Source organism: Gavia stellata, chromosome 8, assembly GCF_030936135.1.
Source record: "Gavia stellata isolate bGavSte3 chromosome 8, bGavSte3.hap2, whole genome shotgun sequence".
Taxonomy (NCBI): domain Eukaryota; kingdom Metazoa; phylum Chordata; class Aves; order Gaviiformes; family Gaviidae; genus Gavia; species Gavia stellata.
The window spans coordinates 23,437,868-23,455,158 of NC_082601.1; the positions used below are offsets into that span (position 1 = coordinate 23,437,868).

The 17,291-nt window shown below is 37.2% G+C and overlaps 1 protein-coding gene across 1 annotated transcript in view; it reads right to left on the bottom strand.

Moving 5' to 3' along the window:
- Nucleotides 1–2,366: 2,366 nt before the first annotated feature.
- The window catches only part of TLK1 (tousled like kinase 1), a 72,088-nt gene continuing 57,163 nt past the window's right edge, over nucleotides 2,367–17,291 (bottom strand). The window contains exons 13-21 of the mRNA XM_059820827.1: nucleotides 16,402–16,499; nucleotides 12,971–13,052; nucleotides 12,594–12,685; nucleotides 12,418–12,507; nucleotides 11,522–11,691; nucleotides 10,239–10,374; nucleotides 7,607–7,718; nucleotides 7,209–7,316; nucleotides 2,367–4,094 (exon numbers count right to left, since the gene is read on the bottom strand). Coding sequence (XP_059676810.1) covers nucleotides 3,918–4,094; nucleotides 7,209–7,316; nucleotides 7,607–7,718; nucleotides 10,239–10,374; nucleotides 11,522–11,691; nucleotides 12,418–12,507; nucleotides 12,594–12,685; nucleotides 12,971–13,052; nucleotides 16,402–16,499 — 1,065 coding nt within the window. The 3' untranslated portion in view covers nucleotides 2,367–3,917. The remainder of the gene's footprint in view (nucleotides 4,095–7,208; nucleotides 7,317–7,606; nucleotides 7,719–10,238; nucleotides 10,375–11,521; nucleotides 11,692–12,417; nucleotides 12,508–12,593; nucleotides 12,686–12,970; nucleotides 13,053–16,401; nucleotides 16,500–17,291) is intronic.

The following is a 17,291-nucleotide window of genomic DNA, read 5'->3' on the forward strand; positions in this document are numbered from 1 at the left end:
CTTCTGGAGAAGACCAGCAAGTCCTGGGGGCTCTTTGAAGAGAAATAAATGTCCCAGAGACACCTCTCACCCTTCCTGGCGGCCCCCTTTCCCCCAGCAGTGTCCCTCACTCTTCCGGCCCGCTGTAGAAAACATGGCGGTGGGTGAGGAGGGGGCGACTGCCACCACCTGCCCAGTGGGGCCCCTCAGCTGCCGCAGCTCCTCTGTGCCGTGACAGGAGCAGCTTCAGCCCCAGCAGAGCTGAAATCCGGAGCAAGACTGGAGCGGCAGTGCTGTGGGGGACCTGCACCCACTCCCCAAACTGGACGTGCGGCGTCCTGCGTGGCTGGGAGAGCTGTGGGACGGGAAGACAGGCCTGGCCGTGCTGGCGGCCCTGCTTCAGACCTGTGGTTTCCTCGTGTTCAGTAAGACGTCAAAGCTGGGGCAGGAGCACTCAGGGTGCTTCAAATCCCAGGGCATGCTTTCCTTTCCAGGGCTTGCCTATTTTAAAACACACCTTAGCCAGTCACCTGCTCAGGCCGTCATCGGCAGCCCCTGGCTCCCGCGTGGGGTCCCAGCGGCACAGAGCACGGCACAGAGCACCCCTCGGCAGCGGCTCGGCACCTCGCTCACCCGTGACGCGCATACCGAGAGGCTTCGCAGCTTTGTGGGCTTTTGAAAGCCTCTCTAATTATGCAGCGGTTTGCTCATAGCCATAGTGTGTGCGGTCAATAGCACTTGGGCAGCTGGCCAGCAACACGATGCCCTTCCAGTCTTCTTGCAAGTGTTAAAAGCACTTTTTAGAAAATTAAAATAACTAGCCTCCGTGAAAATGGTATCTATGAAACAGCATAGACCAAGTTAAGGGTGAGTAATGTTACGCAGTGAACAACTTTGGTACAAATATAAACAAAATAAAATAGTGCCAAAACATGGTGGTTTTCCAGAAACAAGCCAACCATTGTTAACTCCGGCTACAACGTCCTGTAGCACCATAATCATAGTTAAAAGGGCAGAACTTCTCTTACAGTCACTTCTGTTTCATACATAGGGGTTTTTTTTATTATACAACAATGTAGCATTTTAGTATCTTTCAGTAAATGCAGAAATTTTAAAGTATTTATGAATTTAAAGTAAATGAAGCCTTTTATTTCCGAGGTTCATTAAAAACTGCCTGATGAAGTTTAACTTCATTCGTCTACCTGCTGCTAAATCAGAAGAGCTTAGGAAATCTAGTGATGGATGATACATGATGAAATTAGTAAAATGTGCATGAAATACAGACTGAACAACCAATGCACGAGTCACCTAGGAGTGGATCAGCGTTCCTCCATAAGCAGCAGTAATTCAGGCTTCTAGACTCAGCCTCAAGGGTAGTTCTAGCCCAAGCACAAATTGCTTAATACCAGGCACCAAACACACTAACTCAGATGTTATCTTGTGACCACAGAATGACTCCACGTGGGGGTACAAAACCTTTATTAACAGTACCGTTAAGATGCTAACACAAACACAACTGTGTGTATTGGAGGTAAAAATCTCACAGGTTTGATTCAAAGGATGAGATGGTGACTTTCCTTTTCTTTCACGTATTTCTATATGGAACTTTGTTTAATGCAAGTGTTTAGGTTTCAGGAATGTGTATTTGTAAAGCTGAAGTGTCATGTATTCAGCCACAACAGCCTATTCCTAGTTGCTAACATCAGTAAAAACAAGTCTGTACATAATTAGTGCAATGCATAAACCCCTTCAGTTTTAGCCAGCTGTAAAATTTCCAGTTACTTAAGTAGTTCTCTAATATATTGCCAAACTTCCCTTTACTAGGGGTAACCACAATATATTCCAGATAACTAAAAATACAGTTAACACAATCCTACATCTTTTCCTTAGGCAAAACATTCTTCGATTTAACTTCCGATATTGATGCATGCTGAGTAAGAAGGAATGATATCTTATGTGAGCCTACAGCTATGGCACATTCTCCCTGAACCCTGCACTTGGTCTTGCACTACAGATGGTGAAAAGGATGCAGTCCCAGTACTCTGGTGTAATATAAGGCAGACTATTTGAGTCTAATTTTATGCCACGGTTAAAAGAATTCTAGAAGGACCCGCTGAAATACTTGAAGTTGTTTCTGTGAGGTCTATTCAGTGAAATGATGTTTTGGTTACTTCACTATGACACGTGTTTTAAGTTTCATGGAATCCTCCCCTTTCACCTCCAATGTTACTTAAATTAATTAGTCTATTATTGGCCTTTTGTTTGTAATTAAAGAGAGTTTGCTTTAAATAGCTAAGTGTAGCTCAGTGATACGGTTAGCTGATTTGCCCTTTGTTGAAACGTAAAAACGCAATAAAAACCTTGAAATTTCAACTGTCATTGTTTATTACTGTTTTGGCTACATTCTCTACAATTTCAGCAGCATCTTAAAGAGACAGTTAATGTTTCTTTATATACAATGAAAACAAAATGGCTTGCAACATCAGAAACAAGAGCAACAGTTTAACTGTACAATACTAAATGAAAACCTGTGGTAATACAGCCTCCTTTTTCTGCAACATGGACAAAATTACATATAGGTATTCAGCATCAAGAATGGGATAGTAAAAAGAATAGTGAGTAAGAGAGAGATACACTGTTCTGAAAAATAAGTTTCTACCATACAAGGCAGTTAGAAAATGTTTCACATTTTAAAATATCTGTACAAGCCACAAGAAACATTTCCTTGTTGATAGGAACTTCCAGAAATAGAGAATAACCATGAGCAACTTCTACATCTAGTATCAATGCGCTCTGCAGGTTGCGAACGCAATAAACTGACTTAAAGAACTGTACTGTATATTGCCAACACAGATCTGGTTTACATGCCTTGATTGTTAATGAATTACCTATTCTTACTCTCTCTATAACGTACAGTTGACTTGCACCTTAAGGAGGTCATTTGATTCTTTCGCAAAAGTAAAAGCAACATCATTTAGCAGCAATTAAAAGCATCTTGAGGGAGACTTAAAAAAAATACAATATCCAATTAGAAAAAGCCATACTTTAAACATTTGTACAGGAATAAGTTGCTGAAATTTAACTGAAAATGTGACATCTGTACAACAATTTACAATAGAGCTAGAAGGGAATTTATCATTATTCCTGCATAGAACATTATACATGACCTGTTTGCATTTGGTTTCATACTGTTGCTTGCTTTTATTAGAAGCCTGGAAGGTTTCACAAGTTTCAATACCACAGCAAGTAGAGTATTTTTAGAAAATTGAGCAGATTTCAAAATTAGCAATCTATTTGAGAAATAAGTACCAGGAATTCCGTATCACCCTTCCAATCTAAATTCAGTGAAATACCACATTTTTGGAGGTACAAGCCTGAGTTGCCAAATAAAATACTACAATTTTATCTGAGGAACCTGATACAGAACATATCTTTGACCGTCTCACACTCCTTACTTTGGTTTCAAAAGATGAATGTCTTGGAAATATGGCAGTTTATTTAGTTTATAACCAGGCACGGAATTTTTCCTGTGTTTTCAAATTTGCTCACTACCCTTTTTTATTTAAATAATGAAAAACTACCCTTCATGTTAGAACTTTCCAGTATCAACCAAATGTACTTTAAGTATTAAAAAGATTATTTACAATGTTCCCCAGAAAAAACTAAAAACCTTTTCTTCAGTCTTAAACACAGTATACCTGTTAGTGTGTAACAGGCAGTGTCATCCTTCAATGTTTAAAGGTATTTCTCAGAAGGGTACATTTATTCACAGTCCGTGATCCATTCCAATCATACAAATGACACTATGTAGGAGGACTTCAGTCTGAAAACACAGTTATCGAACTTGTCCTGTGTAAAAACACTCAAATGCTTTCAAGCTCAAGTCTGCATCTGGAAACCACACAAAAGTATCATGCCATTCCTCGGTTGGAGAAATTTCAGTATGAAATAATGCTTGAAGTAGGTGGTGTAGGGGATGCTGCTAGCCCAGTCATATGCAAGTTTCCTGAAGAATTTGATCTCCTCATATGAGGGAGAAGGTAAGGATCATTAGCCAGCTGGTGGACATCAAATCTATCCTCTTTTCGGTATGCTAAACAGCGTCTGATAAAGGCCTAGGAAAGAAATATAAAAAGTTACAGTATCATTCCAAATAATTACGTCTGCTTACAAGCAAAAATGCATGTCCTCCTGGATAAACTAGTTTCTAAACAAATTCTTATTCTCATGTAATTCAATTCAAATGACAGTGTAACATTTTACTACTGAGGCTCATGAAAAAATGTAACATCACAGCAGAAAAAAAAAAAAACCAGCAAATCAATTGGCTTCAAATAATCACAGTTCAAATACGTATTTCTATGTTTAGGAACTATATTTACAAGTAAAACATCAGCATCTCACACAATTAGAATTCTGCATGTGTTGTCCTTGAACAGCTTAGTTAAAACCAGAAGGCAAATATCACAGGATTGAAAAAGTATAAAGGAGGTCCACGGAGCTTCTAAACCCACTCAGCTGTGCAGTAGATGAAGAGTAGATGGAATATGCAGGGGCAGAATTTCAACGCTTTGGTTGACCTTTGAAAGCAGGCATTACCACCTGTGCCATGATGGAATAGAGCAAAACATGAAATTTGACAATGGTGGTTGCCGTGTTCAATAGGCATTAAATAACTAATAGACTATTTAAGAAACCACTACCTAGCTGGAACTTCTTTCCCAGAAAAAACTCAACCCCATCTGCTTAAAAATATCTAAACAATTGAAAAATTCTGTATCTAGCTTCAGGGCTATTGAGACACCATGCTGTCCTACATTTAGGTCCATAACAATGTCTGCCAATCATTTGAAAAAGAAAGTTTCTGTCAAGTCTTATGTCTAGCATACACAGAACATCTGGTCTCCTGAGAGCTTGGGCTTCAACATTTAATGATAGAAAATCCTTATTATTGCTACAGAACTGATTAGCACATCATTACTTAATTTAGAACTTAATTTAAAAGAATTACATATCTTTTCTTTGATAAATCTGTTCAGCTGTTTGTTCTTTGCTCCAATTAAAAACTGGAGATTAAAGGAAAAAAATCTGTGATACAAGTTCCAAAGAATACTGCTAGAATTTACTTCTATCATTCACATACCCAGCATGAACAGTGTACAAATAAAAATCATGCACATCTGTTAATATATATTCACATGTTCTTAGACATTATGGATTTATATCCAATTCTTCACAAGAAATCCTTCATAAGAAATTAATTGTTAAGAGTTGTTCGCAAGATCCTCAGAGTAACAGTTTGTGTCTAAAATGCTTGTAAAATACTTCATGCTTCTGTGGCACTGTAGACACATTACTGTAATGCAAAGGAGAACATTGCGCAAAATAGGAAAAAGTGAGGAGGATCAAAGGACAGTTACAGTCGGAAAACTAGCTAGCAATGTAATTTCGGGTTCCATATTTATTTCATCTCCACGTCTTCCAAATCAGAATTTCAGTTTATAAGCTGTTCTTTTCCAACTGCCAGACCTATAAATCTGAAAGACAATTTGAATTCTACACAGTCATCATAAATGGTCTGAATTTACAAGTTAGTCTGAAATTGTTTTATAGCATTTCCACCAGAGAATAATTTCTCCCTCTCTCTCACAGCTATCGTGACAATGTTAATAAGAGTGGAGAACACTGAAAGTTTATTTTAGTCTTACAAACAAACAAACAGAACATAGAATACACAGAGAATGTAACATAAGTTGCCAATTCTCCATGCTGAACTGTCTATTCTTTCCCGACATCCTCTATATAAAAGCTGCTAATGACAAAGAAATGCAAAGTTAAAAGACAGGGATATAAACTATCAACATGTAATGTTATCAGTTATATGATGTGTATTTGTCAACTGCATTCAAAGGACATAATTTTTCCAAATGGGGGTGAAAAAACAAAAACAGCGAACAAAAAACCCAGCCGAACAAAAGACCCAGGACAAACTACAATTTTTCAACCAAATTTTCATAACCTTAAGTGCAACTCGCTCACTAACACTACTTTTAGAAAATATAACCAATGGAAATACACCACAAATTGTTAACAGTAGGTTTATGTACCCAAAGCACTGATTTTCTTGGGAAGTTACTCCCTCTAGAAATAGGTTTCCTTTCCTTTTAATCTTTAGAAGCTAAATCTTAACATTCCTTTTTTTTTTTGCAGTTTGTGTCCCAAATATAAGTATGTTTAATTAGTTGCTGAAACTTGAAATATGCATTCTACTATTTTGGCATTTTTTCCAATGAGCACTGTCCAAAAATTGGGACAGTTTTACAAACAAGTAACACATATATAATGATTTCTTCCACATCCACAGAATTGGATTGCTAGGGCAGTGTGAGAAGCTGAAAAGTCCTTGACGTAGCGCAAGCAATGCTCAGCAACAACTAAAACATTAATGTGTTATCAACATTATTCTCATCCTAAATCCAAAACACAGTAGCATGCCAGCTACTAGGAAGAAAATTAACTCCATCCCAGCTGAAACCAGGACACCACCTTAACCTATTTCTGAATAGCTGGTCTGTGGAGATGAGTTTGATACTACAGATGTTTAAAAGTAAGATTTTTAAATACAGGCAACATTGCCACCCACAGCTTGTCGCAGATCAACTATTTTGGCAGTCTTATTTCCTGAACCAGCATCAACACATCTTATAGACTCTTAATCTTAAGAATTTATGTTTCTAAACTCAGCTTTGAGTTAATACACACATACTATGACCTATCAAGCGGAAGAGTGTTAGCAGGCGTATCCTCCAGGTATTTGGTAGTCAAATAGTTCTTCAAGCCAACAAGGCTGCAGAGAACAACATTCACTATTTTCACAAGGAGCTTGTTACTGTTAGCAGAAGTATTTCACAGGAACTTCTAGTGAGACAGCCTGAGTGAGACACATAAGGTCCTCTGGGAAAAAGCAAAGCAGACCATTTTTGAGGCAGCCTACTTTAAAACCGCTTGCAAATTTCTGAAATATATATAGAGTCTCGCTTTGAAGTACATGACTTTGAGAAGTCCCAGAATAAGTTTGCTTAAATAAAAATATCAAAATACTAGTTGTCCATTGTGTTTTCCTACATGTTTAGTTACTACGTCCCACAGTGTTCTTAACAGCAATTTTATAGTTGAATCTTTTATGATGAATGTTTTAACTGTTACTCAGAGATCATATGAAAAGTTACCTTGGCTTCATTGCTTACAACAGGTTTGACAGGGAACTGAACTTCTGTGGCTTTTAATATTGTATTTTCTTGTAAGATATCTTGCTGTGATTGATTGTGGCCAAATGGCTGAAAAATAAGCACATTATTTTCTTCATAAGAGTTATCCAACTACTTTGATTTCATAAATATTTATGCTATAGTAAGTTGTTGCAGTGTTAATACAAACTGCTAACCATTCCGTAAATAAAAATGTTTCAGTCAAGATTTTCTACATTTCTTGCAATATCAATGCACACCAAAAAGTAACGTAAGTATTTTTCCACGTAGATTCACATCTTTATTACTATAATTCACAGTCTACTGGAAACAGGAATTTACACTAAAACTCTAAGATTTTCAAACAACATTTTCCTTACCTTTCTACCGTAAAGGCATTGGAAAAAGATCACTCCAACTGACCATACGTCAACCTTATTAGAAATCTTTGGTGGCTCTTTGCCAACTACAAAACACTCTGGAGGCAAGTACCTGGAAAACAAAACCTGCATCTCAGTGTCTGCAAGTAGATGTATGGCATCACTGGAACTTGTTCAAATATCAAATTATACAAACACTTCACGTACACATCTCTGATCTTTTGACAACTGTACAGTTGCCTTACGATCTGCATTTCAACACCTTGCACACCCATCAAAACTGACATAACAGTTTTTTCTATAGCCAGGCAGTCAGAGGGTCTATTTCATACAAGCACAAATACTAACATTCTTTACCTAAATCACGCATTATCACTTTTTTTTTTTTTAATTGGCTCTATCAGAGCAAGAAAAGATGAAAGCCATATAGGGCATTTTATAGCAAGGCCTGGTTAGGAATCAAAGAGAATGTAGATACAGCTTAAAGAACTTTACCTAAGTTTTTAGTCCTTTACCTAAGTTTTTAGTAAGAATGATGACATTAACCAGAGGGGTAATATGGTAGACAAATGTGATTGCTATTTCCATTCCTATAATCTACAGGAAGCCATACTTAAAGACCTGAAAGCTGAGGAAGCTCCTGTGCCATTCCTGAACTGCAAAAGAACTGGTGAAATGGAACCTCCTTTAAAAAACAAACAAAACCTCCCAAACATCAATATGGGGGCAGTTAAGTATTACTGACTATAATATTTAAAAATTGAAAAAGGTATAAAAACTATTAGAGCAACTACAGACCAGACATTCTTTCATCAACAGCATGTAAGGCTTTGAAAGAAATTTTGAAGAAGTATTTGTGGAAATGGAAATAAGCAGAAAAATGAGATAAGAATGCAACACAAATATGAATTTCACACAGTATCACAAAATCTCTTCTGGAATACTTGTGTACAATTCTGACCACAAGATTGAAGAAAAATGAGCTTGAAGTAATGCAAGTGCAAAGCAAGCTACTAAAATGATCTGAAGAATGGACAGCCTACAATCCAGGGAAAAAAACCTGAAGGCTATAAAAACACCAAGGAGCAAGTACCAGGAAGGGAAACAACCTCCTTCAGGGAGGACAGTGTTGGCACAGGAACAAACAAGTATAAACTGGCCACAAATAAACACAGTCTGTAAATTAGAAGATTAGGTTTCTAATGATCAGAGAACTGAGGTTACGGAACACACTTCAAATCAGATTACTGGGGACAAAACACTAACTAAATTTAATACAAACGTCTGTAAGTTTACAAAAGAGATTCTGTGACCCAACTGCCTGGAAAGGCAGGTAACCAGACCCAATGACTGTGGAAATACTTTCCAGAACTATGCTGCTGACAGTTAGTGCAATCTGCTCTAAACAGACTCATCCCCCACCTCAAACTCACTCAAAATATTTCCCTCCTTAATGAAGATTCTGGGCTCAAGTAAAGTGTGAATTAGAAACACAGGGATTCATCATGAACCTGTAATGGTCACAGACCTTTTTTGATCTCTTAGTTTATAGTACCACTAGTGCCTGTGGCATTTTAGATTAAATCCAAAGGCCAAAATTTTTTGACATACATTCCTACAATAAAATATTTAAACTGGTGTTTAAATAGGTAAAGCATTAAAAAGAGCAGCAAAAGCCTAACACTTCTAAAATACTTCAGCTTGAATAATCATCTTTTCACAGCATCTGTGCACTAGCATTCATGCAAGAGCATGTGTGTTTTCTTTTATAAAAATTCTGAAGGAAAAGGCAAAAAACTTTATTACATGCAACTTCCGAATAAGGGGAAAGTTGCAGAGCACATGGGAATGGCACCGGCTTCTCTGTTTAGAGTTAAGTTTCAGCTCCTGACTCTGATCTTGCTACAGGCAGAATGAGGAGAGAAAGAGCAAATGAATTCAAAAGTAATAACCTGGCCAATACAGGCTTTCTATTCCACCCACCCTAACACAGCTACCATGCACCCAGGCTCAAAGGGCTACTGTGCCATGAAGAAGCTGCATCTTTAGAAAGCAAATTCTAGAAACAGCTTTTCTGTAAGCAATGAAATGCTTACTGTCGTTCCTGTTCTGTAGGCAGCTCTAAAACTTCGGGTTTTTGGACAAGCATGCAAGTGCACACAGAAAACAAATCACAGCTGCTGAGCTGTCATTAACCTTTAGGATGGAAGAGTAAATACTCTTTTGTCCTAAGGACATTACCTGCTGGTAATCCCTGCTCTAAGATTTCCAAGGACTAAGCACCCACACTGAATCATCATAGTTCTGTCAAACGTCTTCAGCCACCTGCAGCCAAAGATTAAACACCTGCTTCTTCAGGGAAACCATGCTTCTAAACCATAGTGATCATCTCCACATTTTTTTATATATATATAAAAATAAACCATGCACACTCACACTCTTTTATCTTACTTGTTATGTTACCATTCTAACATTTGGGATATCAACATTCACAGTACTGCACAAAAATCTGCGTCATCCATGTGAATATTTTTAATCCTAGCTCTCTCTCCAAATTGGCTTTATAAGAGAGCATTTATGGAATCTGAACAATAACACAGAGCGCAAACAGCAAAATCAAACCAAGCATTACCAGTAAGTTCCTGCTCCCTGTGAAGTTAAATCCATTCCATCCACACCGTAGCTATCATCATCCATTATTTTGGACAGGCCAAAATCAGTAATTTTTATCTCTCCACATGCTGTTCCATCTACAAGAAGGATATTACCTATCCGGAGCAGGAAAAAACAAATTACTCAAAAAAGCTAACAGAATGCTTTATTTTCAAAACCAGGTTCAGTTTTCAGGAACATCATCTTTATACCCTCAAGTCTAGAGTAACTTGACTATGACACGTTTCAGTGCAGTCTCAGGAACTCTCTAGGTAATCATCATCATCTGAAATGGCTCCCTCAGCTGGGAGCTGGCTGGACAGCGAGGAAACACCAAAATGTAGTAAGGAAACACCAAAACGTAGCAGTATACCAGTTACAATGAAGTTTCTTATTTTTCTGCCCAGAACAAATCCTACACTACCGGTTTCAGAGCTTGCATATGCCAGAAAATTGTGCCAAGAAATTGGTGCGATACTATGAATCTTACTCCATGTGTTAAAGTGGTACAATAATTTCTTGATATAGAAGTTATTTGATTAAGTTCCTCTGAGAACAAAAACTAATGAGACTAAGAATACATTCCGTACAATTCCATAACATGAGAGAAATCTATATGAACAATTTATTACACAGCAGCAAGCAAACAGGCTGGCACAAGAGTTACATTACAAACCCCACGCTTGGAAGTGTAGCAGATTAAAGTACATGAAGAATACAAGCATCATTCATGCAAGGCGGCAAAACAAAGGCCATGGAGTCAAGGCAGAATACATTGCTTATGACAATGCTTATTATTAATTGTAAAGAAAACTTCTGTAAAGTCCTGTTTTGAAGTGCTTATGCTGGGATGCTGAAAGTGACTGATTACCTATTTCAATCCTTTACAGGCTAAGAAATACTTAAGAGAAAAATTATTTACACATCAGCATTCCACAACGATCAGACAGGATTGAGCCAACTAATGATCTTATCTGTTTATATTGCTAAATACCAATGTATGTATCTATGTGCTATATGACTTTTTTTTTTCTACAAATTCAAATCAAAATAATACAAAGAAGAAAAGTTATGACAAACATTTTTCCAAAGAAAAGACAGATGATTTTGGCAATAAAACTAGAAAGAAAAGTACACACTTTTTTCAGTTTTTTACAATAAGGCTGACATACAGAAGATAATGTTGGTATTTTCAGGCATGAATTAAACAAAATAAAGGATTGAAAAAAAATGACGTTTTCAATCATAACATTCCTCATTTACCTGGTTTAAGATCATAGTGTATAATAGGGGGCTTGATCTCATTGAGATACCGTAGTGCATTTACTATTTGCATTACAATGGACCTAGCTTCCTTCTCTGACATCAATTTATGTTGCTTGAGATAGAAATCCAAGTCATTGCCTTCACAGTATTCTAACACCGTGCAAAACCTGGGGCAGAATTCAGAAAGACAAAATTAAATAACGTATCAAACTGCGCAATCAGAAACGGACTATGACGACCTAGTTTTGATACTGGCTGCCTGAATATTAAACTATATGAATAGTTACATGGCATAACTATTAGCTTATGAAAACTGACATCAATCAGAACATTCATACTCACCAAAAGAGAAAATGCATCCATATTGACGAGAGGTTAAGTTAAAAACTACCCCCTTATTTATGTAGGCACATTACTCAATAGAAAAATATATTCACTATCACTTAAGATGTGACACAATTTCACGCAAAGAGTTGCAGCCCAGTGACCGTGGGCTATACTTAGGCTAATAATGCTCCTGATGTCATTTAGTCTTGGAAACTTGTCTAAACTACAGCAGGCTTTCAGAGCTGCCCTGCAGCAGCCCTTGTTCTGCCCCAAAACATTACAGCACTGCACATCCCTTTCACCCTCAGGACATCCTGTACGGCTTGCTAGTCAGGTGTTGCAAAACACTGTTTTCATCACTTTATAGAAGGCCTACGATATTTAGCTGACACAAAATTCTGCAACTAGTGTGGTTCTTTTTAAGTCCCCTTAAGGAAACCCTAAACGCTCTGGCTGAAAGCAAGAACATATTATTTTTGTTAAAATACTCTTAATTTCTGTTTATCTAACATACAGCACTAAAATCCTTCACAAGTTCTAGAAAATGTATCATTTTATCTACTTACGTATCTGTATCCAGGGAGAAGTAGTCATATAGTTTAACTATCCGGGGGTGATCCAGTTCTTTGTGTATTCTATACTCTCTGCAGGCATGTCTAAAAGAAGATGGATACATTAACCTTCTACAATCAATAAAATGCTATTCAATTTAACATATGAAGCGTAAGTCATTAATATTTACTTGTGGTAGTTTTCTTTCTTTTCATCCCTCCAGCTTTTGTTAAGCTGGTGAATCTTCACAGCAGCATATCTTTGTTCATAAAGATCAAAAGCCTAAAAAAGAAACCCACAAATATGTGAAAGTTATAACAAAAGATGATAAAATAACACCCAACACAGAGAGGAAAAAACCTGACATGTAATTCACAAGTCTATTGACAAATCTATTGTAATGCTACCTCCCTCCATGGGTTAATTGAAGTTTGCTTAACCAGTGTTTAAAGAGTATACCACATTACGATCCTTCTGCTTATTTAGATCCCCTCTCTCCCCCCCAAAATTAAATGTACAAATGTACATGGATCAAACATTAAATTTAGCAGACGCAACACACTCTACCTTGTATACTTCACTGAAGCCACCTCGGCCAAGTAAATGGAGTAACAAATACCGTTCATTCAACGTGGGGTGATCTTTAAATCTTGAAAGAAAAAAAAATCATTTAATTCTATTTAAGGTACACAAATAGAGTGTGAAATGTAAACCTCTTGGTATTACTTCTCAAATGGAGCTTTCTTTTTACTAGCAATATATAATATGCCCAACAATATTACACTGTGTGTAATTTTATGGCACAACTACACAACATGGTCAATTCCAGTACCTTTTGACTATTTAGTCTACAAATGCTATCACAACACCATCGTCAAACCAGTCAATTCTGGCAAACTTTTTTTTATTTTTCTCTATTTTTGTGAGAATAAAAAAAGCACCCTTAAATTTAAGCATGCGATTCAAGGGCTCTCTCTCTGTTGTGCCAGATTTTAGAGAAGTCTCAAACTTCAGCTTTCTGAAACAGACAAGGAGGATATTCTTCCAGTTTCACATGAAATATGACCAGACTTGCTGTACATAGCTGCCTCTTTTTAACAAAATGGATTTTATATAACACTAAGAAGTTGACAAATAACAAACAGCAATATGGGGAAAACACACCAAAGGACTGAATATCTTGCTCGTACTCTAATCAAAAGCAAGACGAAAACACTCCTTCCAAACACAAAATGATGCTGCAGGACAGAGAAAAGGACCATACTCTCTCCTGAAATGTGCAGAAGACAAAACACATCCTTCCACCCAACCGGGGGAAGGGAGGTGAATACTCATCACATTTCTAGTGCAATGATGGGACAACTATACTCATGAATCTAGGGCCAGCTGCCAGTTATACTCCACAGAAAACTTGAAGGAAGGGTTTTGGGCTAGTCTGCCAATAGTTCATCCCATTCTTTCATGTTCTCTACAGTTTTGGAGGTACGGTCATAGCCAAGTATTTGAGGGAAGATGCATATTCTTGCTTTGTGTGCCCCTTTTAAACATAAAACTTTCTTTTTCCTCACTATGACAAGACGTATTTCAATGCTAAAGGCATTTTGAAAAAAAAAAATGAAGTAATGCACTCAGTATAGAAGAAATTTAGAGGTAGCATCGTTAGGCGATTGATGTCATGCGACCAGTAGCCCAATTATTTAAAACCACATCAATAAATTTAGATTTGTATTTTCTTGGTCCTTCTATTACATGTATGCCTCTAGTAGGGCCAGTCTTGTGAACCTTACCACCTTCCCTCTTCACTGCTGCTTTTGCTACTCTGTGTGGCTCTCCGTGGCTCAAAACCTGCACCTTGCAGTTATCCCCAGCATCACACAGGCTCTAAACCCAGACAGGGAAGCCCTAACCCACAGTCTCAACTTGTCCTGTTATCCCAGTGCAGTTGTAAAGAACACATGCAGACATACACGTTTACCCATCTCTAAACTGGGCAGTATTTCCTACTCTTCATTGTCAAGCCTGGAACCCCAAACAGGTGAGTTTGCTGCCTACTTTATATTTGGGACGCATGGGGAGGGCATACATGAGTAGAGGGACATAGAGGGGAATGTTGCTAGAACAAGAAAGAGGACTCAGCTTTACACCACAGCTGGAAGCTGAAAACCCAACAGGATTTGAGTCAGTACCCAAAAGGTGCTTTGCTTCAGAACCCTCTCCCTCATCAAATGGCCAAGTTGCCAAGACCTGTTAGGAAAGACAGCAGGGGCTACAGACCTAAATTACTTCTCCATTGCTTCTGTCTTCTATATTATGAGCATAAGCTGCAGCTTGGCCACTTGGTAAATACTCAAGTCTAAACTCCCACAAAACCATGAACACACAGTTTAAAGCTTTTCGTTCTGCACCATGTGTCAACACTGACTGCAGAAAACGAGCAGTGAAGCTGCAATGGTGTTCTGCTGGTCCATGTCCTGTAACCCTGTTTTCAACTGGGACTGTAATTTGGACATTCTTTGCCCCACATACGCAATATTTACACAGTCAAAGCCTCCCATTTTTCTATTGCATTTATTCCTTCTTGTTGAAGGATTCCTTTTTTAAAAAAACAAACCAACCTCTTCTAATGGAAACACTGAAGATTAAAAAAGGTTGTAATTTAACCTGCGAAGAACTGCTTGTGTATTTGTTGTAGGACATTTATTTTTAAATGAAAATATTCTGCCATTGAATTGTAAGCATATCCCAAACACATCACCAATTTAGCTAACAATTAGCACTACAGCCACATGGTAACAAAAATTTTCTGTATTCCTGCAGGGTAAGTATGTGGACCATTAAAATAGTTAAGTACAATTTCACATCTTGTTGTTTTAATGTTTAAAAGTCTTAGTGTATAAATAATTCTATTGTGTCTAAAAAATAAAAAATAAAATAAAATCCTGAAGTCTTAAGGCTACCGTTTCATAAACATTTACTAGTGCAGAAAGAATGAACCCAGTCCCATCATCTCCTTCCCCCTGGCTGCTCATTCTTGCACTGCCCTCTCTCCTCATGGCAGCATAAGCATTTTTGCAACTGGGGCAAAGAACTAGACCAGGAAATTGATCCGGGGTTAAAATTAATCCAGAAAAAGAAACCACGGGAGCTGGTTTTAACTTGGATCAATTTCCAGCGTCTGCTCAGTAAAGAAATGCCATTGCAAGCACGTGAAAGGAAACAGGGCAAGAGCATAATGAAGTAGTCAGGGATAGGCAGAACCAGTTCCTTTCAAGCAAAAGTGCCAGCTTAAAGTGCTGGTGAAACTGTAGTGTTAGTGTTTGTATTTGCCATCATGGAAAACAGACTATTTTTTTTAGTTATATATTTATTACTTTCAAATCTACATAGTAATAGCTAATATTAAATAACAATCTAACATTACGATATAGTGTCACGCAAGTTGAAGTACAGAGTAGTACCTGACATAATACAAAAGACTTTGCATTTGTCTTTTTCCTACTAGGTACAGGTACCTAGTAGGAATGAAATTACAGTGCAATAAAAAAGACTAGGTACAGGTACCTAGCAGGAATGAAATTACAGTGCAATAAAACCAAAACTAATTTTTACTGCATCACAAAATTGCTGCTGTTGCATCAAATCTCCCCGCCATTTTCTTGCATTATTGTCAGCTAAGTGAATTGCATTAGGTTCCCTTACAAGTATTTTTTTTAGCCTAGTAATATGGTCTAGCATAGACCTGCTCTTAGCTCTCCTGCACTATAAGCTGTGTATATATGTTATTTCTTGCATATTCAATAAAACCATTAATAAGTTTACCAAATTGTAAGTAATTATATTTTTTAAAAGTTTAAATAAGTTGGTGTTTAAAATATATACACAAACAAAGAGAACCAAAGAAAAATTTATGAACAAGCCTCTCCTCTGTAGGTAAAATGTGATTTTAGAGCACTATTTTAAAAATAGACATGCAAAATTACAACAGTTAAGTCTCTTACTGTGAATTATCTTCATTATTTATTCTTTTCAGTTCTCTTATGTGAAGATTCCTAACTCTTTCCAAACGTTCAAGTTCTGCTTGTATTTCAGCTTCTTCCTGCAAATGAAAAGAATGAAATATAAAAGCTCATTTACTCACCGTTTGAAAAGGGTATTTTTACCCCTGCATCAATCCTAGTGGTGATGGAGGAACATGACATTACAAAACCCTGCTGAACAAGAAGAAAGCACTGCTTTTCTCTTAAAGCCAGAAAAATTCAGAAAGATAAGGCAAAAGCCTGTTTCAAGGAACCTTTCTGTCCATGAACCCACAGGTAATGGGATGTTCACAGTTTTGTTCTGCACTGTAGGGATGCTATTTGAAATGAGAGGCAGCTGGGTTTTGTACCTCAGCTAAGGAGAGAAATTATATGGGAAGCAGTCTGAAATTCATGTAGAAAGATTAAAAAAACGAGATATGTGCAGTTATAGATTTTGTACAAACCAACAAATTAAGACAAGACATTTAAAATATTTTGTGGCTGAAGTACAAATAAAAAAAAGAATAAAAGAATAAGTCATTACAGCAGAAACGTTCTTAAGGTGTTGATACAAGACACCAGAAGCAAGCTAATTTAAAAAGATCTTTTCAATTTGTATCTTATTAAAATTACAAATGCAGAATGTGTATTGCCTAAGATTTTGAGAGCAATTTCAAAAGCAGCGTATCAGGTATGAGCACATTTCCTAACTAATTTCAGCATTTAAAATCATCTCACCTTTATGGTACATATTAGAGAACACTGAAATAGTTGTTCATTCAGATTCTCTAAGAAAGTAAAGAATTGATGATGCCTAATTTGTGGAAACCTGTTGTATCTATACTGAAGTGAAAAATGTATACTCATTG